General features: G+C 43.7%; 2 protein-coding genes across 2 annotated transcripts; both read right to left on the reverse strand.

Annotated features, from left to right (window-relative positions):
- Nucleotides 1–4,485: 4,485 nt before the first annotated feature.
- Nucleotides 4,486–19,378, reverse strand: LOC121536936 (coiled-coil domain-containing protein 138). Its single transcript, XM_041844600.2, has 13 exons — nt 18,912–19,378; nt 18,405–18,571; nt 18,187–18,287; nt 17,714–17,997; nt 17,485–17,604; nt 13,955–14,032; nt 13,744–13,854; nt 11,638–11,793; nt 11,219–11,338; nt 10,435–10,621; nt 9,076–9,249; nt 5,863–6,001; nt 4,486–5,079 (listed from the first exon to the last, which is right to left on the reverse strand). Exons 1-13 carry the CDS (start codon nt 18,984–18,986, stop codon nt 4,953–4,955), a joined length of 1,839 nt encoding a protein of 612 aa, XP_041700534.1. The 5' UTR covers nt 18,987–19,378; the 3' UTR covers nt 4,486–4,952.
- Nucleotides 19,379–22,907: 3,529 nt separating this feature from the next.
- LOC121536143 (5-hydroxytryptamine receptor 1F-like) lies at nt 22,908–24,287 on the reverse strand. The gene is made up of 2 exons (XM_041843428.1): nt 24,004–24,287; nt 22,908–23,815 (listed from the first exon to the last, which is right to left on the reverse strand). Exons 1-2 carry the CDS (start codon nt 24,285–24,287, stop codon nt 22,963–22,965), a joined length of 1,137 nt encoding a protein of 378 aa, XP_041699362.1. The 3' UTR covers nt 22,908–22,962.
- Between the last annotated feature and the right edge of the window lie 364 nt (nt 24,288–24,651).

The following is a 24,651-nucleotide window of genomic DNA, read 5'->3' on the forward strand; positions in this document are numbered from 1 at the left end:
GGTGGGTCAGTCATGGTGTGGGGTGGCATTTCTTTGGGGGGCCGCACAGCGCTCCATGTGCTCGCCAGAGGTAGCCTGACTGCCATTAGGTACCGAGATGAGATCCTCAGACCCCTTGTGAGACCATATGCTGGTGCGGTTGGCCCTGGGTTCCTCCTAATGCAAGACAATGCTAGACCTGATGTGGCTGGAGTGTGTCAGCAGTTCCTGCAAGAGGAAGGCATTGATGCTATGGACTGGCCCGCCCGTTCCCCAGACATGAATCCAATTCAGCACATCTGGGACATCATGTCTCGCTCCATCCACCAACGCCACGTTGCACCACAGACTGTCCAGGAGTTGGCGGATGCTTTAGTCCAGGTCTGGGAGGAGATCCCTCAGGAGACCATCCGCCACCTCATCAGGAGCATGCCCAGGCGTTGTAGGGAGGTCATACAGGCACGTGGAGGCCACACACACTACTGAGCCTCATTTTGACTTGTTTTAAGGACATTACATCAAAGTTGGATCAGCCTGTAGTGTGGTTTTCCACTTTAATTTTGAGGGTGACTCCAAATCCAGACCTCCATGGGTTGATACATTTGATTTCCATTGATAATTTTTGTGTGGTTTTGTTGTCAGCACATTCAACTATGTAAAGAAAAAAGAATTTAATAAGATTATTTCATTCATTGAGCAGTGTATAATGAATGCCAGTTGCTGTCTAATCCCAGAACATGCAGGGAAAAATCCAACACCGTGGATGTCATTAATTATTAATCACTGTCAGACAAATATGGGAAACAATGTATTCTCCCTAGCCAACCAAGGTATGCAGCAGCATAGAGATAACTATAGGAGGAAAAACATACTCACTACTCACTACACAGTCCTTCACCAGATATAAAGAGCCTTCTAGCATGCATGTTGCATAATCCAAACAAGCCTTTATCCAACATTACAGCACAATGACAGACAGCTTACATTAGAAGCAGAGGCAGCAGAGGACAGGGCATCTGAGGACTAATGTGTTAAACTAGTGCTGTATCAACTAGCTACTGTCTGTTAGTCTCTCCGGTTCTGACCTACACTACATTACCAAAAGTATGTGGACACCTGCTCGTCGAATATCTCATTCCAAAATCACAGGCATTAATAGTAAGAGTAGGTCCCGCCGTTGCTGCTATAACAGCCTCCACTCTTCTGGGAAGGCTTTCCACTAGATGTTGGAACGTTGCTGCGTGGACTTGCTTCCATTCAGCCACAAGAGCATTAGTGAGGTCGGGCACTGATGTTGGGCGATTAGGCCTGGCTCGCAGTCGGCTTTCCAATTCATCCCAAAGGTGTTCGATGGGGTTGAGGTCAGTGCTCTGTGAAGGCAAGTTATGTTCTTCCACACCGATCTCAACAAACCATTTCTGTATGGACCTCGCTTTGTGCACGGGGGCATTGTCATGCTGAAACAGGAAAGGGCCTTCCCCAAACTGTTGCCACAAAGATGGAAGCACAGAATCGTCTAGAATGTCATTGTATGCTGTAGCTTTAAGATTTCCCTTCACTGGAACAAAGGGGCCTAGCCCAAACCATGAAAAACAGCGCCAGACCATTATTCCTCCTCCACCAAACTTTACAGTTGGCACTATGCATTGGGGCAGGTAGCGTTCTCCTGGCATCCGCTAAACCCAGATTCGGCCGTCGGACTATCAGATGGTGAAGTGTGATTCATCACTCCAGAGAACGCGTTTCCACTGGTCCAGAGTCCAATGGCGGCGAGCTTTACACCACTCCAGCCGACGCTTGACATTGTGCATGGTGATCTTAGGCTTGTGTGTGTTTCCACTTCACAATAACAGTATTTACAGTTGACCGGGGCAGCTCTAGCAGGGCAGAAATTTGACGAATTGACTTCTTAGAAAGGTGGCATCCTATGACGGTGCCACGTTGAAAGTCACTGAGCTCTTCAGTAAGGCCATTCTACTGCCAATGTTTGTGTATGGAGATTACATGGCTATGTGCTCAATTGGCTATGTGCTCAATATACACCTGTCAGCAACGGGTGTGGCTGAAATAGCCGTATCCACTAATTTGAAGGGGTGTCCACATACTTTGTGTGTGTATATATATATATATATACAGTGGGTATAGAAAGTCACCACCCCTTTTCAAAATGTTCACCTTTTGTTGCCTTACAGCCTGAAATGAAAACACATAAAATCAGACTTTTTCCAGCTTTATTTACACACAGTAAACCACAATATCCAAGTGAGAGAAAAAAAATCTACAAAACTCTGAAAAAACAGTAAAATACCGTATTTGGATAAGTGAACACCCCCGAGTTAATACTTGGTGGAACCACCTTTTGCTTGAATTACAGCCATGAGTCTCTTTGAATACGTCTCTACTAACTTTGCACACCTAGACAATATTTTCCCATTCTTCCTTGCAGAATTGTTCAAGCTCAGTCAAATTGCATGGTGACCGCTCATGGACTGCACTCTTCAAGTCATTCCACAGATTCTCGATGGGATTTAGGTTGGGGCTCTGACTAGGCCACTCAAGGACATTCACCTTCTTGTCCTTCAGCCACTGTACGGTTACTTTGGCGGTGTGTTTTGGGTCATTGTCATGTTGAAACATGAACCATCTTCCCATTTTCAACTTCCTGGCAGAGGGCTGCAGGTTCTCCTCAAGAATCTGTCGGTATTTTGAACTGTCCATTTTCTCTTCTATCCTGACAAGTGCCTGCTGAAGAGAAACACCCCAAAAACAGGATGCTGCCACCGCCGTGCTTTACTGTAGGCATGGTGTTCTTTGGGTGGAAAGATGTATTGGGTTTTCGCCAGACATATCATTTTGCGTTCAAGCCAAAAAGTTCAATTTTGGTCTCATCTGACAACAGCACCTTTTGCCACTTGGCCTCGGAATCTACAATGTGCTTTTTGGCAAAGCTCAAACGAGACTTGATGTGGCTTTTTTTTGAGGAGTGGTTTTTTTCTTGCCACCCTTCCATAGAGGCCAGATTTGTGGAGCGCTTGTGACATTCTGGTCAAATGCACACATTGACCAGTCTTTGCCATAAAGGCCTGAAGCTCCTTCAAAGTTGCCATTGGCTTCTTGGTAGCCTCTCTGATCAGTCTCCTCCTTGCCCGGTCATCCAGTTTGGAGGGACGGCCTGATCTATGCAGGGTCTGGGTGGTGCTATACACCTTCCACTTCTTAATAATGGTCTTAACTGTGCTCCGAGGGATAGACAAAGCATTTGAAATATTTTTATCTCCATCCCCTGATTTGTGCCATTCCACTACTTTAGCTCGTAGATCTTTTGAAAGTACCTTTCCGCCCATAGTGTATTCTTTGCTTTGAATTGCACTACTAAGCAGTGGAGTCCTCTATGAACAATTGCTTTTATTCTGAACTAATCAGTAACTACAATTGACCACAGATGGATGCCAATTAGCTTGATTTGTGATCTGGAAGGTGGTTGGTTATTTTCTTTCACTTGGATATTGTGTGTAAATAAAGCCGGAAAAAGTCTAATTTTATGTGTTTTCATTTCAGGCTGTAAGGCAACAAAAGGTGAACATTTTGATAGGGGGTGGTGACTTTCTATACCCACTGTATAGTGTATAAGAAAGTAGAGGATTAGAGGAAGGCACTGAATAGTACAGGGAGAGACAGAGAGCTCAGGACAAGACCCAGTCCTCTTCATTAATAAGGAGTGAATGCCCAGACGAACAGGCTGCTGTGGCCATGCTCGCTCTCTCACCAAGCACATTGTTCCACTCACAGTACACTCTCTCAGGACTAGATTTCCAGTCAGGTACACAACTGATGCACAATGCTTTAACTGCATCACATACCACTCTGCTGCCATCTCATAACTCAGCTAACTCAGAGAAATAATATACATTTGGTGGTCTGTAAATTCCAACATGATTGAGTGACTTTATATCTGTGGTGAAGTGTAGCCACTGATGTTAAACAGGTAAATAGTGTTCTAATGAGGTAGACTGGCCAGATTGGAGGCCAGGGAGTCTTTAACGGAGTTTCCACTGAGATCTGCTCCACTGGGAAACACTAACATAAATGACAGGGACCGCAGCTCAAGGCCTGACGCTGCGCAGGGGCTGTGCGTGTGTGTGTGTGTGGAGGACATATAGCAGACCCACTGTGGGCCCATAGTTAGTAATGTAACTAATGATAGTCAATAAATCAGTTAGTGACAGGTTCTGAAGCAGTAAGAAGTGTTTAGGACTGTTATAGAGCCTTACTAAAGTAACTGGTACCCGCACCCCCACAAGACCGTTCTGCAGCGCTTGCTTGCCAACACCACACACTTATGCAGGACTTATATTTGTGAGGTGAAGTGATGAAGACCAACATTTTAGAAAAGTCTGGATAATAATAGGCAGTTTGCCTTACATTCCAAGGTGAACAGGGTCAAACACCCTGACGAACCAGCAGAGTAAGTTGAAATTAGATTTTATTCAACGTACTGACTAACAGGGCTCTTTACAGAGGAGGACAGATCAGATATGACATGTCTGTCAGTGTGATATTCTCCTCACCGTCACCAAACAGAACCATTCTGGACTCGTTAGAAAACTCAGGGTCCGATTTCCAGCTTTAGCCCATAACAAACAAACAGGCTTATAGAAAACATATGTGACACAAATAAAACTAATGTATCTCATAACTATATGACAGAGGAATCAAACACTGTTTCCCGTCATTTCTTTGTTTATTGCTGTTAAAACTTCCTAGTGAAATCATCTTCGCCTCAGAATGCATGAGACAAACATTATAGCCACTCCCAACATGATGCTCATTTCATAGCAGATGGTAGACAAGTTGAAAACAATGTACAGTTGCATACAATATATAGGTTAAGATCATATAAAAACATATTACAACATTTGACAAAAATAAAAAGGCACCACCACAATAAGGTTATGTGTGTGAGTGTGTGTGTGTTATTTCAGGTTGAGTAGTATAGAGCTAAGGTTCAGTAATAAGAAGGTGTGTGTAGGGTCAGTAGTCCTGTGCATCTCCTGCAGCAGCAGATGAAGAGAGCAGAGCTCAAACAGCCGTCTGTTCTTCCTGTGAAAACCAGAAAACAAGAGGGTATGTAACATTGGGTCTATGAATGATAGTATACCTACTACCACATGTTACAAATGCACAGGATCTTGTAATAATCGGTCCTATATTATTAGATATACTTTGGTCCTATAGAGTTAAACAGAGGGTTCTGTTGGAAGGTAATGTGGGTCACCTCTCATCTACAGGTAACTGTCAAAATAAAGGAAACACTAGAGTAAATGAGGGATATAAAGTATATTGAAAACAGGTGCCTCCACACAGGTGTGGTTCCGGAGTTAATTAACATCCCATCATGCTTTGGGTCATGTATTAAAATGCCCAGTTGCCCATTATTTTGGCTACCATGGCTAGATGAAGAGATCTGACTTTGAAAGAGGAGTCTCAAAGGAGCATAGGGTTTTAAAGGGTGTGTGTGTGTGTGTGTGTCTCAGTCACCAGATCTCAGCCCAATTGAACACTTATGGGAGAATCTGGAGCGGCGCCTGAGACAGCGTTTTCCACCACCATAAACAAAATACCAAATTATGGAATTTCTCATAGAAGAATGGTGTCGTATCCCTCCAATAGAGTTCCAGACACTTGTAGAATCTGTGCCATGGTACAGTGAAGCTGTTCTGGTGGCTCGTGGTGGCCCAACGCCCTACTAAGACACAGTGCCCAGGGGTTTCCAACTCCGCTAATGGGGGGTTCAGGTTTTTGTTCCAACCTTGCATTAACATGCCTGATTTAGCTAATCATGATTCTGAGTCCAGACAAAAGAACATGATCAGTCTGTCACACCTGATCTTGGAGAGTTTCTGGAGGATGATGGAGAGTTTCTCCAGAAGAGGAAGTTCTAGTCTGGGGTTCTTCACAAGGAGAGCTGCTGTACAGAAGAACTCTTCAGTGCTGCACGCAGACAGGAACTCAGAAAGATACCCTGCAGAGAGGGAAACACTTAGATAGGTATACAGATGGACAGACAGACAGTTCCACTGAAGAGCCCTATACACACAGGCAGACAGACAGTTCCACTGAAGAGCCCTATACACACAGGCAGACAGACAGTTCCACTGAAGAACCTTACGGTTAGTGTTAACTGAAGAAGATGTGGGTGATGAAACAACGGAAGCCATTTATTTTTGATGGAGGGAGTGACATAGTCGGAGGCACCGGTGGGCGATGCGAGCATGGGCGAGAGAGGGTGAACAAGGCGGGACCTAAGTTGGGGAAAGCTGAACTTTATGCAAATACTCTGCGATATCGCGGCACGATTGACCAATCGAAGCTCACTATAGCTTCCAGCCCCTACTGGATTGGCTATTGATACATATCACTATCTAGCATGCTTGCTAGCACCCACATGAGGGTGATGCTAGCGTGGCTATCCAAATTATTGATGATAGTTAACAGGCACTGTTACACACAGGCAGACAGACAGTTCCATTGAAGAACCCTACACAGTCCTGTCTACTCCTGTTAACCTGCCAAGTCATCCCATCATCTGGCCTACAACTCTACAACCAGTCTCTGCTGTGAGCAGAATGGATCAGGAACCCAGCTGAAGTGTTCCAGTCGTAGTACAGATGCTAATCAATTCCACTCAGCCAACGAGAGTAAATCTACATGATTTCACTTCAAGAAGAGTCCATATTGTCAGTGTTAACTCTTGTCTTTGGATACATAAACACAAACAGATTGACCTGATAGGAGAAGGGAGGCATAGATCTCTGCATTTTTCTCTCAGATAAGTCAATAAAAGAGTGTTTGGAGCATCAGAGCCAGTCAGGCAGTATGGTAAGAGTCTGGACAGACTACAATCACAACGATAAGTGTAGAATACGTGACAAAGTCATTGACCCAACATGACACAGTACTTCTCATAACCAACATACAACTGCCCCAAAATTCCTACACATTTCTATTTTTACAAACAACACATTTTTTATTTTACTTTATTTTACTGGTTCAGTTGACTGAGAACACATACTCGCACAAAAAAACAAGTACAAAAATGACCTGGGGGATTCAATTCAAACATTTATTTTCCCTGTGATAGGTTCAATAGGGAATAAAGGAGTAGAGTAACTTGGGGGGTAATTGTGCGTGAAAAAGCAATCTGCTTTAGAGACAGCCTCATGATGTTACTGTAGCTACTGTACTTTAGCAGACTGGCAGAGACCCAGGAGGTCCATCCCTGTTACTGTAGCAGGGAGCTAGACACACACCTCCATCTGGTCCCTAGCCTCTCCCCTCCTCAGGCCCTTTTAGCCGTACTGTATGTGGGACAGGGGAGAGAAACTTCAAACACTATGGGTCAGTGGTGGAATGGTCCATGTCCATGCTGATTTAGGGGAGAGGTTCTCTTTATGGTCCCCCCTGGTTCTCCCCTGTCTCTATAGGACACATGGACTGGATTACTGTAAATATAGCCTGAGAGAGTTATATGGGGGCTTCGCCTTGGGCACAGACACTAAGCAGGCCTACTGTAGGACAGGACAGGACAGGACACACACTGGGGAGAGGGTGACCTGCAGGTGTGAACCAGACCCCTGTGTGTGTCAGTGACAGACACTACACAGGCGTATACAGTATAAAGGCATCTGCATCCCATCCAAAACAGTTCGTGCACATATTACATTTTGTGACGTTTTTGTTTGATTTGGTCTTCGGCACTGATTTTTTCAGCTGTTCGTGCCACAAAATATTTTATTGAGGCAACAGTAGGGGTTCTTGAATGAAGTGTTTGTTGTCATTCAACGAGAGATGACTTGTTTTCATGTCAAAATTAATGACATATTTCTTGTGATTTATCTTAGATTAATTCAGACTATTTTGAGGAAATGTATACTGGCTATAGCGTCTCAAGATGGACAAACAGTACTTTTGCTGCTTTTTTCTCGTTTTTCAAGTGAAGGTCTTTTAAGGGAGTATGCGAGGCACAGACGTTCACTTCACCTAGACGAGTTCTGCTAGGACAAACCCAACCTAGTATGCAGGCGCCTTAACAGGGCAGCCACAGAGGGGAAATTAAGTTGACCTTCAGGTGTGAACTGCATGAAGGAGCCCAGCCATACCGTACTGTACAGGGGGGTTGAGGAGGCTGCATTGTAGGCAGACACTGAGCATGCTGCAGTAGTACAAGACAGGGGAGGTGTGTGTCAGGCAGTTTAATGGTGACCTTCAGGTGTGAACACCAACTCCCCCTCATGGCCTCACTCACACTCACTTCATTACTCCCCTGTAAACCACGCTAATCACCAGCTCTCACCTCTCTCTCATAAATCATAGTGGGGTGCAGAGATCTCCACCTGCCACACTAGACTTTAGGGGACCAAGAGCCTAGCTCTGCTCAGTGTCTCTCGCTTACACACACACACACACATACACACAAAACACACACACACACACACTCTGTTCAGTATCAGCCAATGACATGGCTCCTTGCCTCAACCAGCAGTCATAAATTAGTCAAACATAAAACACATAATAGGAGCATACTGTAACTGTCCCCTGTAGCTCAGTTGGTAGAGCATGGCGCTTGCAACGCCAGGGTTGTGGGTTCGTTTCCCACGGGGGGCCAGTATGAAAATGTATGCACTCACTAACTGTAAGTCGCTCTGGATAAGAGTGTCTGCTAAATGACCAAAATGTAAATGTGCTGTTATGGAGAGACAGTACATTGTGGTGGGAATTCGTGGGATGTCTCCATACTCATGGGACTTAGAGCTGCACTGACTGAGGGCGGCAGGTATCTTAGCGGTTAGAGCATTGGGCCAGTAGCCAAAGGGTTGCTAGCTCGAATCCCTGAGCAGACAAGGTGAAATCTGTCGATCTGCCCTTGAGCAAGGCACTTAACCAGGGTCGGCGTCAATAATGGCAGACCCTGGCTGTGACCCCACTCTCCGAGGGTGTCTCAGGGGGAGTGTGATATGCAAAGAACACATTTCCATTTCACACCACACACAGGTTACCTTTGATTAATAGTGAGAGAAGTAGTGTATCTATACTTACGTGACTCTGCGCTGAGCTGCAGTAGGATGTCTATGGGGGTCTGCAGCCCCCCCTTCCTTCCTCGGAGCAGGGCTAGGAGGACAGACACTCCCCCGTACTGAAGAAACAGCCCCCGGACATCCACACACACCAGGTCACTGTGGAGGGAGTCCAACACCTGGGCTAGGATGTCAGCTGGAGGGAAAAGAGGAGAGTTAGGTCACACAGACAACCTGGACACTGCCACTGAAACCCAACCCCCATCTCTCTGCTACCAACACTTATCCCATCCCAGCTGGAGGCTCACCTAGATATGTGAGATCAGTTAACAGGTCTGTCTAAAGCCCGAGGGATAAATCACACTGGAGCTGACACTCTGAATGTGACCCTGACAAAATGCTGTTCTGCCCTGCATGTCTGCTTGCTCCTCTCTCCCCAAGTCAGAGCCGTACAGACAGGAGTAATGGATAATGAACAACCCAGTAAAAGCAGACAGAGTGAGAGTGGCTAGGAGAGACAACCTGGTTACTGAGAAGACATCTTTATGGGGCCTGTGTCACTGATGATCTCCAGATACACAGCAATGTAGTCTGTAACTGGGCAGGAGGGGTACACCAGAACCCCCCTGACCCAAAGCCAGCCTGCCTCTCTTTCTCTGGTCCAAACCCATTAAGGGGGCTGAGTTTCCAGAAAGCTTTGTTTTCTTTCCATGACCCAGACCCACAGCACAAACAGCTTAGTGTCTCATTTGAATCCCTTCTGTCTGTCTCTCTGTCTGTCTGCCTGCCTATAATTTCAGACAGATATGGCTCTGATGCAGACTGTTTTTTATTAGTTCTGATGTTTTTCTGTAGTCGGTTAAAAGCTTTTTGGCGCCTGATAGATCAGTCTGACATGGTACCTATTAAAGAAATAAGAGGAAATAAGAGGAACTATTCTTCCTATATGAACAACCCAGTTTCATGTCAATCCAGAGATAGAACTGAGCCAACCTGGCAGAGAGCTTGCACTTTGGGGGTTTAGGCCTGGGTTGCTGTTAAGAACTTGCTCACAAATGTACTTGTGAAAAGCACGAAACAAATAACATTTGATTGGTTGGTTGGTTGGTTGATTGATTGATAGCTGCACGGCTCTCTACAGAGCATTTCCCTTTACTACTGTATGAGTTACTCACTCACTAGATAGAGACAATTATATAAACCTGTATTCATTCCCAATGGAAAACCACACTGCCCTCTGCTGGGGTCTTCACATAACTACACCAAAAACAAATTGACAGACATATCAAAGGATATCCCTTGGATTTAGGAAGAATATAGAATTATTGGATAATTGTTTGCATTATACAGTGTGTGTATATGTAGTGTAGCAGGGTTTTACCCTGGGTGATGGTCCTGAGGATGATGAGGGAGGAGAGGAGACGTGTGTGGGGACAGAGGCTCCTGTACAGAGAGGAAGGTGGAGGGGGGCCCCTGGTCTTCAGAGGGCCGCTGGGGTCCTGCTGCTGGGTCGGAACCCTGGACACCTCCTCCCCCAGACGCCGCAGAGTGGATGACAGAGCAACCGGCTACACACACAGAGACACACACATACTCACATTTAGGAGTCAGTGGGAGTCAGCGTTGTGATTAAATCCACAGAGATTATGTTTCTGGCCTTGTGGTTCACACTCAACATGTTGCAGTAATGTTGCATCAAGCATGTCAAATAGTTGCCCTGACACTGCCAGACAAACAAACACACACCCCACAAAAACACACGTTTCAGTTCTGAGTGGCGTTGGATCCGGGATGGCATCTATGCTTGTTGTTGACTCGCTGGGCTGGGCATGTTTTCATTGAGAACCAGACAGAGATGCTGGGGGTCCATTCTATCCAGCTGGGTCTGAGCCTCTCTCGGTCAGTGAGATGTCTATTCACCAGACACACACACAGCCTGTTCTACATACGACTAATAAAACTTGAAAACTTCTAATGTACCCCACATTAATAAACCACATACTGGCCAGGCCAGCACAGGACACAGACCAACACACAGGATTCAATAACATAATGTTTACAGTGTGAAAACAAAATTAAACTCAACTGGATGTTAAATCAAAGGCTTTTTCTCACAGCTGGGAGGAGAATGCAGTCTCAGTTTGTGTTGTTGTGTAGTGTATTACCTGTGTGCTGTTGTCTATCTCTCTCAGGCTCCAGTATATAAATTTGATTAGGGACAGGGTGCCAGATGGGTCTGGTGATGCAGAGGACTGCTGCAGCTGCTCTACCAACAAAGGCAAAACCTAGAGACAGGGGGTCAACAAGACAATACAAACAACACAATATAAACAAAACTATAAACAACAACAAAATATGAACAAAACATTATAAACCACAAAACACAGGATCAACACAAAGCCTGGGACATCATAACAACATAAAGTGAATAAGAGAAAACAAGCCACAACGCCCCGGACCAGTCCAGTCCTCCCACCGCCCCGGACCAGTCCAGTCCTCCCACCGCCCCGGACCAGTCCAGTCCTCCCACCGCCCCGGACCAGTCCAGTCCTCCCACCGCCCCGGACCAGTCCAGTCCTCCCACCTTAGAGCACCTGTCCTGGAGAGAGACCACTGGTGACGTGTGCTGCTGACCCTGGGCTATTCTGCTGTCTCCTGCTACTGGAGGAAATGCCTGTCCGTCTAGAACCCAATCCAATAGCAACGCCAGCAGCCTGAAAGGGGCGGGACTTACACCGCCCTGCAGAATGAGACAACCAGAAACCATCATCATCATCTTCATCATCATTATATATGGTTAGGGTCTGGCCATACTAAGTGGTGTGTTTTCCAAACAAACACATTGAAAGGAAATTCGACTTTAAAAGGTAGTTAGAAACAACCACCACCACTGTTGATTAGAATAATTACAGTACCAGTCTATGAGTCTTCATCAGGGAGTATGTGTGGGGTTAGGGCTGCATTAGTTACAATCACAGCTAACACACTAATAACACTAGCAGTCAGTACCCACCGCGCCCAGTGGAAATGGGCATGTACACACGCATGCTGTATACAGTTGAAGTCGGAAGTTTACATACACCTAGGTTGGAGTCATTAAAACTAGTTTTTCAACCACTCCACAAATTTCTTGTTAACAAACTATAGTTTTGGCAAGTAGGTTAGGACATCTACTTTCTGCATGACACAAGTAATTTTTCCAACAATTGTTTACAGAAAGACTATTTCACTTATAATTCACTGTATCACAATTCCAGTGGGTCAGAAGTTTACATACACTAAGTTGACGGTGCCTTTAAACAGCTTGGAAAATTCCAGAAAATGATGTCATGGCTTTAGAAGCTTCTGATAGGCTAATTGACATAATTTGAGTCAATTGGAGGTGTACCTGTCGATGTATTTCGTTGCCTACCTTCAAACTCAGTGCCTCTTTGCTTGACATCATGGGAAAACCAAAAGAAATCAGCCAAGACCTCAGAATTTTTTTTTTAGACCTCCACAAGTCTGCTTCATCCTTGGGAGCAATTTCCAAACGCCTGAAGGTACCACGTTCATCTGTACAAACAATAGTACGCAAGTATAAACACCATGGGACCACGCAGCCGTCATACCGCTCAAGAAGGAGACGCGTTCTGTCTCCTAGAGATGAATGTACTTTAGTGCGAAATGTGCAAATCAATCCCAGAACAACAGCAAAGGACCTTGTGAAGATACTGGAGGAAACAGGTACAAAAGTATCTATATCCACAGTAAAACTAGTCCTATATCGACATAACCTGAAAGGCCACTCAGCAAGGAAGAAGCCACTGCTCCAAAACCGCCATAAAAAAGCCAGACTACGGTTTGCAACTGCATATGGGGACAAAGATCGTACTTTTTGGAAAAATGTCCTCTGGTCTGATGAAACAAAAATAGAACTGTTTGGCCATAATGACCAACGTTATGTTTGGAGGAAAAAGAGGGTCACTTGCAAGCCGAAGAACACCATCCCAACCGTGAAGCACGGGGGTGGCAGCATCATGCTGTGGGGGTGCTTTGTTGCAGGAGGGACTGGTGCACTTCACAAAATAGATGGCATCATGAGGAAGGAATATTTGGTAGATATATTGAAGCAACATCTCAAGACATCAGTCAGGAAGTTAAAGCTTGGTCTTCCAAATGGACAATGACCCCAAGCATACTTCCAAAGTTGTGGCAAAATGGCTTAAGGACAACAAAGTCAAGGTATTGGAGTGGCCATCACAAAGCCCTGACCTCAATCCTATAGGAAATTTGTGGGCAGAACTGAAAAAGCATGTGCGAGCAAGGAGGCCTACAAACCTGACTCAGTCACACCAGCTCTGTCAGGAGGAATGGGCCAAAATTCACCCAAATTGTGGGAAGCTTGTGGAAGGCTACCCAAAACGTTTGACCCAAGTTAAACAATTTAAAGACAATGCTACCAAATACTAATTAAGTGTATGTAAACTTCTGACCCACTGGGAATGTGATGAAAGAAATAAAAGCTGAAATAAATCATTCTCTCTACTATTATTCTGACATTTCACATTCTTTAAAGTGGTGATCCTAACTGACCTAAGACAGGGAATATTTACTAGGATTAAATGTCAGGAATTGTGAAAAACTGAGTTTAAATGTATTTGGCTAAGGTGTATGTAAACTTCCGACTTCAACTGTACCATGCACATACCTTGGCTGGCTTAGAGGTGGCTTTCTTCTCGGGTTTAGAAGGTTTGGACTCAATGGTCTTCTGACAAACGTTCTCTCTCCCTTTCTGTGCCATGGAGTATTCATACTTCCTCTAGAGAGAGAGAAAATAACATGAAAATGAACAGACAGTATTGTATAGGACGAGGGTCTGAATAATACAGGTCTATTTTGCTTGTTGTTTGCCTTCCTACCTGAAGGTTCTCTAGCCGAGCTTGGACCTTCCTGAACTGATTCTCCAGACACTTGTTCTGCTCACTCAGCTCATTCAGCTGAACACAATACAATCATACAACACAAACAGTTAGTAAACACTTTTATTCAGAGCAACTCACTACACAACGTTCTAATGAAGTGATCCATCAGAACCAGCGCCCTCCTGTGGTCAGTCGAGACAGTTATACAGTGCATTCAGAAAGCATTCACACCCCTTGACTTTTTCCACATTTTGTTGTGTTACAGCCTGAATTTAAAATTGATTAAATTGATATGTTTTGTCACTGGCCTACACACAATACCCCATAATGTCAAAGTGACATTTTTACAAACTAATAAAAAATGAAAAGCTGAAATGTCTTGAGGCAATAAGTTCAGGAGTAAATATTTGCTTAACAAGTCACATAATAAGTTGCATGGACTCACTCTGTGTGCAATAATAGTGTTTAACATGATTGTTGAATCACTACCTCATCTCTGTACCCCACACATACAATTATCTGCAAGGTCCCTCAGTCGAGCAGTGAATTTCAAACACAGATTCAACCACAAAGACCAGGGAGGTTTTCCAATGCCTCGCAAAGAAGGGCACCTATTGGTAGATGGGTAAAAAAAAAGCAGACATTGAATATTCCTTTGAACATGGTGCAGTTATTAATTACACTTTGGATGGTGTATCAATACACCCAGTCAATACAAAGATACAGGCGTCCTTCGAACTCAGTTGCCGGAGAGGAAGGAAACCGCTCAGGGATTTCACCATGAGGCCAATGGTGACTTTCAAACAGTTACAGAGTTTAATGGCTGCGATAGGAGAAAACTGAGGATGGATCAACAGCATTGTAGTTGCTCCACAATATTAACCTAATTGACAGAGTGAAAAGAAGGAAGCCTGTACAGAATACAAAATGTGGCAAAGCAATTCACTTTTTGTCCTGAATACAAAGTGTTGTATTAGATTTGCCCCAAACATAACAACACAGTACTGAGGACCACTCTCCATATTTTCAAGCATAGTGGTGGCTGCATCATGTTATGTGTATGCTTGTAATCGTTAAGGACTGGGGAGTTTTTCAGGATAAAAAAGAAACGGAATGGTGCCAAGCACAGGCAAAATCCTAGAGGAAAACCTGGTTCAGTCTGCTTTCCACCAGACACTGGGAGATGAATTCACCTTTCAGAAGGACAATAACCTAAATCCCATGGCCAAATCTACACTGGAGTTGCTTACCAAGAAGACCGTGAACGTTCCTGAGTGGCTGAGTTGTAGTTTTGACTTAAATCTACTTGAAAATCTATGGCAAGACCTAAAAATGGTTGTCTGGCAATGATCAACAACCAATTTGACAGAGCTTGAAGAATTTTGAAAATAATAAATGGGCAAATGTTGCACAATCCAGGTGTGGAAAGCTTTTAGAGACTTACCCAGAAAGACTCACAGCTGTAATCACTGCCAAAGGTGCTTCTACAAAGTATTGACTCAGGGGTGTGAATATTTAATTAAATGAGATATTTCTGTATTTAATTTTCAATAAATTTGAAAACATTTCTAAAAACATGTTTTCACTTTGTCCTTATGGTGTGTAGATGGGTGAGATAAAGTATACATTTAATCAATTTTGAATTCAGGCTGTAACAACAAAATGTGGAATAAGTCAAGGGGTATGAATAATTTCTGAAGGCACTGTACGTCTGAACCTCATGTGAGTAGACCGTACAATATGGCAGAATAGCTTTACAGTTAGACTAATCATTCACAGAGAATATTATCAGGGGGGTTTCAAAGAGTCTAGTGATATTTGGTGAAAAACAGTCATACAGTGCCTTGCAAAAGTATTCATCCCCCTTGGCGTTTTTCCTATTTTGTTGCATTACAACCTGTAATTTAAATTGATTTTTATTTGGATTTCATGTAATGGACACACACAAAATAGTCCAAATTGGTGAAGTGAAAAAAATTCTAAAACATAAATAACGGAAAAGTGGTGTGTGCATATGTATTCACCCCCTTTGCTATGAAGCCCCTAAATAAGATCTGGTGCAACCAATTACCTTCAGAAGTCACATAGTTAGTTAAATAAAGTCCACCTGTGTGCAATCTAAGTGTCACATGATCTCAGTATATATACACCTGTTCTGAAAGGCCCCAGAGTCTGCAACACCACTAAGCAAAGAGCACCACCAAGCAAGCGGCAACATGAAGACCAAGGAGCTCTCCAAACACGTCAGGGACAAAGTTGTGGAGAAGTACAGATCAGGGTTGGGTTATAAAAAAATATTAGAAACTTTGAAAATCCCACGGAGCACCATTAAATCGATTATTAAAAAATTGAAAGAATATGGCACCACAACAAACCTGCCAAGAGAGGGCCGCCCACCAAAACTCACAGACCAGGCAAGGAGGGCATTAATCAGAGAGGCAACAAAGAGACCAAAGATAACCCTGAAGGAGCTGCAAAGCTCCACAGCGGAGATTGGAGTATCTGTCCAAAGACCACTTTAAGCCGTACACTCCACAGAGCTGGGCTTTACGGAAGAGTGGCCAGAAAAAAGCCATTGCTTAAAGAAAAAAATAACCAAACATATTTGGTGTTTGCCAAAAGGCATGTGGGAGACTCCCCAAACATATGGAAGAAGGTACTCTGGTCAGATGAGACTCAAATTAAGCTTTTTAGCCATCAAGGAAAATGCTATGTCTGGCGCAAACCCAACACCTCTCATCACCCTGAGAACACCATCCCCACAGTGAAGCATGGTGGTGGCAGCATCATGCTGTGGGGATGTTTTTCAACGGCAGGGACTGGGAAACTGTTCAGAATTGAAGGAATGATGGCTGGCACTAAATACAGGGAAATTCTTGAGGGAAACCTGTTTCAGTCTTCCAGAGATTTGAGACTGGGATGGAGGTTCACCTTCCAGCAGGACAATGACCCTAAGCATACTGCTAAAGCAACACTCTAATGGTTTAAGGGGAAACATTTAAATGTATTGGAATGGCCTAGTCAAAGCCCAGACCTCAATCCAATTGAGAATCTGTGGTCTGACTTAAAGATTGCTGTACACCAGCGGAACCCATCCAACATGAAGGAGCTGGAGCAGTTCTGCCTTGAAGAATGGCCAAAAAACCCAGTGGCTAGATGTGCCAAGCTTATAGAGACATACCCCAAGAGACTTGCAGCTGTAATTGCTGCAAAAGGTGGCTCTACAAAGTATTGACTTTGGGGGTGAATAGTTTTGCACAGTCAAGTTCTGTTTTTTTGTCTTATTTCTTGTTTGTTTCACAATAAAAAATATTTTGCATCTTCAAAGTGGTAGGCATGTTGTGTAAATCAAACGATACAAACCCCACAAAAATCAATTTTAATTCCAGGTTGTAAGGCAACAACATTGGAAATATGCCATGGGGGGTGAATACTTTCGCAAGCCACTGTATATAAGGGAAGACAGTCACATGTCATCATGACACATGATCTTAGGTAAAAAGCAGCCAGCTGAAGCAGATGCTTGCCTGTTTCTTCATGGTGTCGTTGAGTTCCTTGATGGAGTTGAAGCTGGACTTTAACCTCTTGTTCTCCCTGGTTCTCTCTCTCAGCTGCTCCTGTAGCTGCCTCACCTCCTCGCTGCGGCTCTGACGGAATATACACATTATCAGAACCACTCACACAATGCACTTAAAAAAAACCTGTGAAGAAGAGATCATCTTCGACCTTGAGGGATTGCTGATGATGTGTGTGTACCTCCTCTTGCTGTAGCAGTCTGTTCTCTCTGTCCTGGAGCTGGGCTGACCACTGCTGCTGGCTCAAACGTTCTGCCTGTAGTTGTTGGTAGATGTGTAGCATCTCCTGGTAGACCTGTCCCATCACTGAGGGGCCGGAGGGGGAGAGGACAAGGGAGGACTGCTGCTGCCTCACCCCTCTCCCCTCTTTCTCCCCCCTCACCTCTTCTCCTCTGGCCAGGCCTACTGTGGACTCAGTCTCGCGAGAGCCCGAGGTACGGGCCAGGCTGGAGGGCAGGGTCACATCTGAAACAGAAAAACTCATACACTGTTTATTTTGTCAAGTGTTTTCAGTTTGAAGAAAGCGCTATTGGTATGATTAATATGATTATTATTAATATGAATATAATACCATTATTATCAACATTTTAAAAAATCATTCTCTAGCTACATCTGTTGAGACACATGCTGAATATAAGAAGACCCCACACACACCTGTCTCTGTGTAGTGGATCTGTGTGTCCAGGAGAGGGCAGGAAGTATAGTTCTCACTCAGGTCCTCCTCACTGTCACCCCGACTGCAGTCACTGTCCAACCTGGGTGATCAGACAGGTACACATCACATCATCTCACATTAGTGGCATATAGTAGCTAGGCCTCCAGCAATTATAACAAGGTGTTGGTCTGAAAGAAATGCCTGGAGAAAGACTGACCTGTCTGGAGGGTTGGTGACAGCCTGGAACAGCTCCTGTAGAGCTCTGTTGTAACCTCTCATCTCTCTGGTGGTGGTGCGTCTAGACCTGGGGGACTTCACCACTCTCTGCTGCTCACCATGGTAGTGTCTTCCACTCAGCGTAGCTGCTTTCTGCTCTGTAGAGACCTGTCAAATGGCAATAGTGAGCTATAGCATGTTCAGTCACTGCATGTACGTGCACAACCTAGTACCAGTAATAACAAGCCAACTAAACCTAGCTAACTATTTAGTTAGCTAACTAGGTCGACAACGTTAGCTAGCTAGCTGGATTGCTTGTTCTCTTGGTAACGACTCCGAGTGATCCAGCTAGCTAGCTAGCAAACAAAGTTAGCTAGCTGGAGCACTCAATGGTCGTTACCATGGGAACAAGCAAACCTGCTAGCTAAGGTTATCTACCTGACTAGTTAGTTACTATTAGCTAGCTAAATAGTTGGCTTGTTAGCTATATAAGTTACACATTACTAACCCGTTTCCTTTCCAGATATTTCCTTTTCAGCCTCTCCACCGTAACGTCTTCGCTCTCTGACGATTCGTTGTTCATCTTGAGATTTCACAAAGATCTATTGTTTTTCAACAAACTCCAAAAGCACGGTCAACTTGTTGTCAGTTTGAATTCTGTGCATTTTTCCTAAACCGGAAATGAAAAACCTGCAAATCTGCTGTCATCCTGAGGAGGGCGTCATTACACAATTCTGACATTGTGCTCGTGCTTACAGTGTGTGGGACGGTCACTGTTGTTGTTGTAGCCTTCTGTGCTCAGTGCTGGGATGAATCTATCAACCTGTTCAAGAACCTGTTCCACATGCTGTAAAATAAGAAGACTCACATACATACATTATTAAGATACTGTTAAGACCAGCTATCCCTTGCCTCAGAATGATGTAACATTGTATTAGTTCCTCACCCAGATGGTATTTAAATGCGTCTAGGATAAAGGTGAGATATGATTCATACTGTATAAATCATAGCATACCTCATCTTTACCCTGATATTGATACATAAATACCATCAGGGTGTGGAGGGAACTATAGTCTGAGGTAATAGAACATCAGAGTGGAGGCACGTTCTGTTGGGGAGGCATCATCTGATGGAACAGTTCAATAAAACCATGACTCCCCTCTTTCTGGCGTCGTATTATTTTCATGAGAACACACTGTATCAAATTATAATTTTGAAACCTTGTCATTTAGTTGTTTATTTCAAAAACAAATCTCCTTACATTTGCCTCACAAACCCCTCTGTACTTACAGTAAGAAAAGCATACATACACTATTCTAAGTTTATGAGTGGGAGTAAAATAATGAGTATTCCAGCACCTCCTCTCTTAATGACACACTCATTAGCCGGCTGTGCCTCTGAATCAGAGCTCTCTGTGCTACGGGTGGAGGACAATGGTGGAGCAACTTTTTTTTTGCTCTCTTTAATCAGCTATAGAGGTCTCTGTATTAAGACAGAATATAAAGTACCCATATTGCATATAAGATAAAAGTTGCACTGTAGAAGTGGAATATATAGCTTATTAACAACACTGATTGAGTATCATAATATCTTTAATCACTACTTTTGTAGCTTCAACAAAAACAATGATCACAACAAATATTGTTTGGAGAATAAGTCAAAACTTTTTATATGTTATATTTCAGATATGTCTACTAGCTTGGGGAGGTTCATAGTTATAGAACAGACAGAAACACCATTATCAGCTATTCTAAAACCTTGAAATGATTGAGGCTGATGGTTTAAGTCCAGAGTTTCATCCTACAGTTTAACCAGTTTCTGTCTGTTCATTTTAACATCGTTCCTTCAATGTCATAAACACCATCCGACCACATCAGTAACCCATCCAAACATCAAGGAGATGATGACCTCATGGCTCTCTATAAATAGACTCTTATGGATCTGAGGTCCTCTTAACTTTCCTCCAAAGCTCAGCAATGTGCCAGTCCCATTAGACTGACCTGGCTAGAGTGTCTCATAGTCTTGTCAGAGTATTACAGGTAATTTCCTCCGGGTAAAGATTTAGTCTCGTCTTTACTCTGTCGATAATATCTGATCTCAGGCAGTCAGATGCTATCCCGGATCCAACGCAACTCAGAACTGAATGGCGTGCACATGCTTATGTGTGTGTGTGCTTGTAACATTACAACAACCTAACATCGTTACTAACCTATAGAAGTACGAGATACCATACCGGTCACAGGGATGGCTAACTCTTGAAATTCTTTCAGTCACTACAGATTTACAGTGCCTTCAGAAAGTATTCACACCCCTTGACTTTTCCCACATTTTGTTGTGTTACAAAGTGGGATTAAAATGGATTTCATTGTAATGTAAAGTGGAAGAAAAATTCTAACATTTGTAAAAACCTTATAGAAAATAAAACACTAATATATCTTGATTAGATAAGTATTCAACCCCCTGAGTCAATACATGTTAGAATCACCTTTGGCAGCGATTACAGCTGTGAGTCTTTCTGGGTAAATCCCCACACCTGGATTGTACAATATTTGCATGTTATTCTTTTTAAAATTCTTCAAGCTCTCTCAAGTTGGTTGTTAATCATTGCTAGACAGCCATGTTTAAGTCTTGCCATAGATTTTTAAGCAGATTTAAGTCAAAACGAACTAGGCCAATCAGGAACATTCAATGTCGTCTTGGTAAGCAACTTCAGGACAAACAGTGCCTTCAGAAAGTATTCACACGCCCTGACTTTACCCACATTCTGTTGTGTTACAGCCTGAATTTAAAATGGCTTAATATTACATTTTGTGTGAGTGGCCTAGACACAATACCCCATAATGTCAAAGTTGAATGATGTTTTTAGACATTTTTACAAATTTATTAAAAATGAAAAGCTGAACTGTCTTGAGTCAATATGTATTTAACCTCTGTTATGGCAAGCCAAAATATGCTCTGTGTGCAATAAAGTGTTTAACATGATTGTTGAATGACTACCTCATCTCTTTTACCCCACACATACAATTATCTGCAAGGTCCCTCAGTCGAGCAGTGAATTTCAAACACAGATTCAACCACAAAGACCAGGGAGCTTTTCCAATGCCTTGCAAAGAAGATTACCTATTGGTAGATGGGTAAAAAAAAAGCAGACATTGAATATCCCTTTGAGAATTGTGACGTTTTTGATTACACTTTGGATGGTGTATCAATACACCCAGTCACTACAAAGATACAGGTGTCCTTCCTAACTCCATTGCCAGAGAGGAAGGAAACCGCTCAGGGATTTCACCATGAGGCCAATGGTTACTTTAAAACAGTTACAGAGTTTAATGGCTGTGATAGGAGAAAACTGTGGATGGATCAACAACATTGTAGTTCCTCCACAATGCTAACGTAATTGACAGAGTAAAAAGAAGAAGGAAGCCTGTACAGAATACAAATATTTCCAAAACATGCATCCTGTTTACAATAAGGCACTAAAGTAAAACTGCAAAAAAATTAACTTTATGTCCTGAATACAAAGAGTTATGTTTGGGGCAAATCCAACACATCACTGAGTACCACTCCTTATATTTTCAAGCATGGTGGTGGCTGCATCATGTTATGGGTATGCTTGTCATTATCAAGGACTAGGGAGTTTTTTAGGATGAAAGGAAATGAAATAGAGCTAAGTACAGGCAAAATCCTAGAGGAAAACCTGGTCGAGTGTGCTTTCCAAGAGACACTGGGAGACAAATTCAGCTTTCAGCAGGACAATAACCTAAAACACAAGACCAAATATACACTGGAGTTGCTTACCAAGACGCCATTGAATGTTCCTGAGTGGCCTAGTTACAGTTTTGACTTAAATCGACTTGAAAATATATAACTAGACTTGAAAATGGCTGTCTATCAATGATCAACAAACAACCTGACAGAGCTTGAAGATTTTTTTTAAGAATGTGCAAATATTGTACAATCCAGGTGTGCAAAGCTCTTCGCTGCCAAATCGCTGCCAAAGTTGATTCTAACATGTATTGACTCAGGGGGTTGAATACTTAGTTTGTCATTATGGGGTATTTTGTGTAGATGTGTGAGAAAAAAATACTACATTTAACCCATTTTGATTTCATGCTGTAACACAACAAAATGTGGAATAAGTCAAGGGATATGAATACTTTCTGAAGGCACTGTAAAGTTAATTTCTTTGCCACATTTCTTGCAGTTTTACTTTAGTGCCTTATTTCAAACAGGATGCATTTTTTGAAATATTTGTATTCTGTACAGGCTTACTTCTTTTCACTCTGTCAATTAGTTTAGTATTGTGGAGTAACTACAATGTTGTTGATCCATCCTCAGTTTTCTCCTATCGCAGCCGTTAAAGTTGCAATATGTAACTTTTTGGGAGAACTGACCCAATTCACATAGAAATGTGAGTTATAGATCTGTCATTCTCATTGAAAGCGAGCCTAAGAAGCAGTTGATCTGTTCTATGTGCGCTATTTCTACGCTTCCCGTTCTTAAGTATTGTTTTTGCGTCTAAATAAATAAAATACAAATTTGTGTCCTCTCTGTCCGTGTCAGAGGCGATGACTACACCTGAACAGTCTCTGGAAGGCCTTCTTAAAGTCTTCGTTGAAGATAGTGTAGATGAGAGGGTTGATAAGGGAGTTTAGGTACCCCAGCCAGGTGAGGAAGTCAGCCAGCTCTATGGAGGTGTTGCAGGAGCCACACGTGTTGACGATCACCTCCTTCAGGAAGAAAGGCATCCAGCAGACCACAAAGGCCCCCAGTATCAGCCCTAACGTAGATGCAGCGCGCCGCTCCCTGGTCCCTGAGATACGCTGCCGTCTCAACGAACACTCACGCTCCCGCCTCGACTCGCTCTGGGGATTTTTTACGGTGATGCGCACGCGGTCGCCCTCCGTGGAAGGCTCTGAGTAGGACTTTTCCGGGGGGTTCAGGGTGTCTCCGTCAGTGGGGCAGGAGGGGAGGGTGATTCCATTGACCATGGAGGAATGTTGGCTGGCTCTGCTGGCCCCCCTGCGGAGGTACAGAGTCTGAGCTGCTCTGTAGATCTTATAGTAGAGGATGAGGATGAGGAGCAGGGGAAAATAGAAGGCTCCCAGGGTGGAGTAGAGGGTAAAGGCAATGTGGTGGTGCGTTATCAGACACTGGTCCTCCTCTGGCCCGCCACCATGATTCCTCCACAGCAGAGGGGGAAGGGATATGAGGACGGACAGGAACCAGACGACAGCGACAGTGATCCCAGCTCGGAGGCCGGTGCGTTTGCGTGAGTACTCCACTGCGTCAGTAATGGCCCAGTAGCGGTCTAGAGCGATGGCTGCCAGGTGGAGGATGGAACAGGTGCAGCAGGTGATGTCAACACTCAGCCACACATAACACACAGCCTCGCCCATCACCCAGCTCTCCCTGAGGATTCAGACAGAATATTGACAGTGATTACATTTGTAACTGCACTTGATTATGATTTTGATCACAAACTGTATACTGTGATAAGTCTTTTAAGCCTATATGGACATCTGAAATGCTGTAAGACACTTTATCCTGCAAGACAAATCAGTCAATTGTGCAATAATTTATTGAATCTTTGTAGCTACCTCTGTATGTAGAGGATACTGAAGGGCATGACCAAAATGGCCACCAGCAGGTCCGTCACCGCCAGAGAGCAGATCAGGTAGTTGGCCGGGTGATGTAACTTCCTGGTTACAATGATGGCTGTGATCACCAGGGAGTTGATGGCCGTTGTCATGACAGCGAGCAGGGACAGGGTGAGGGTGAGGAGTATTTTACTTGGTGAGGTTATAGAACCCTCCTCCCCTCCCTCACCCTCATCCCCCCCACCCAGGGAGAAGACCCCCTCTGTACAGTTAGACAAGTCCATCCTGGAGACGAGAGGAAGATAAGGGTCTGCACCAAGGCTAGCAGTATAGATGAACGATGCGTAAGAGTTCAAAAGGTACTCACACTCAAACCATGTAGATAAGGACTTCAGAGAGACCAGACAGATGATGAATGAAGCGTAATCCTCCATAGTTGTATAAGCTGTGTGTACCTTTGTGATGTGTTTTCATTGGTGTTCCCTCTCCAGCAGTAACCTCAGTGTCAGTAGCTTCTTTCTGGTATCTCTGGACTCAACCAATGTCACAGAGACAATTGCAAAAAGAAAAAGAGGGAGGGAAAAGAATCACCAATGAGAGTCCAGCCGGTGATTTCATAACACACACCCCTGACGCGATCTCTAATCA

The sequence above is a fragment of the Coregonus clupeaformis genome, chromosome 23 (assembly GCF_020615455.1).
Source record: "Coregonus clupeaformis isolate EN_2021a chromosome 23, ASM2061545v1, whole genome shotgun sequence".
NCBI lineage: Eukaryota > Metazoa > Chordata > Actinopteri > Salmoniformes > Salmonidae > Coregonus > Coregonus clupeaformis.

What these genes read in the sequence shown, in the direction of transcription:
- LOC121536143 (XM_041843428.1), bottom strand. Translation starts at nt 24,287, where the DNA reads ATGGACTTGTCTAACTGTACAGAGGGGGTCTTCTCCCTGGGTGGGGGG. An exon ending in AGTATCCTCTACATACAGAG is followed by an intron (nt 23,816 to 24,003) that starts GTAGCTACAAAG and finishes CTGAATCCTCAG; the next exon opens with GGAGAGCTGGGTGATGGGCG.
- LOC121536936 (XM_041844600.2), bottom strand. Translation starts at nt 18,986, where the DNA reads ATGAACAACGAATCGTCAGAGAGCGAAGACGTTACGGTGGAGAGGCTG. An exon ending in ACGACACCATGAAGAAACAG is followed by an intron (nt 14,033 to 17,484) that starts GCAAGCATCTGC and finishes TATTGTGTTCAG; the next exon opens with CTGAATGAGCTGAGTGAGCA. An exon ending in CAGAAACTCTCCAAGATCAG is followed by an intron (nt 5,080 to 5,862) that starts GTGTGACAGACT and finishes TGGTTTTCACAG; the next exon opens with GAAGAACAGACGGCTGTTTG.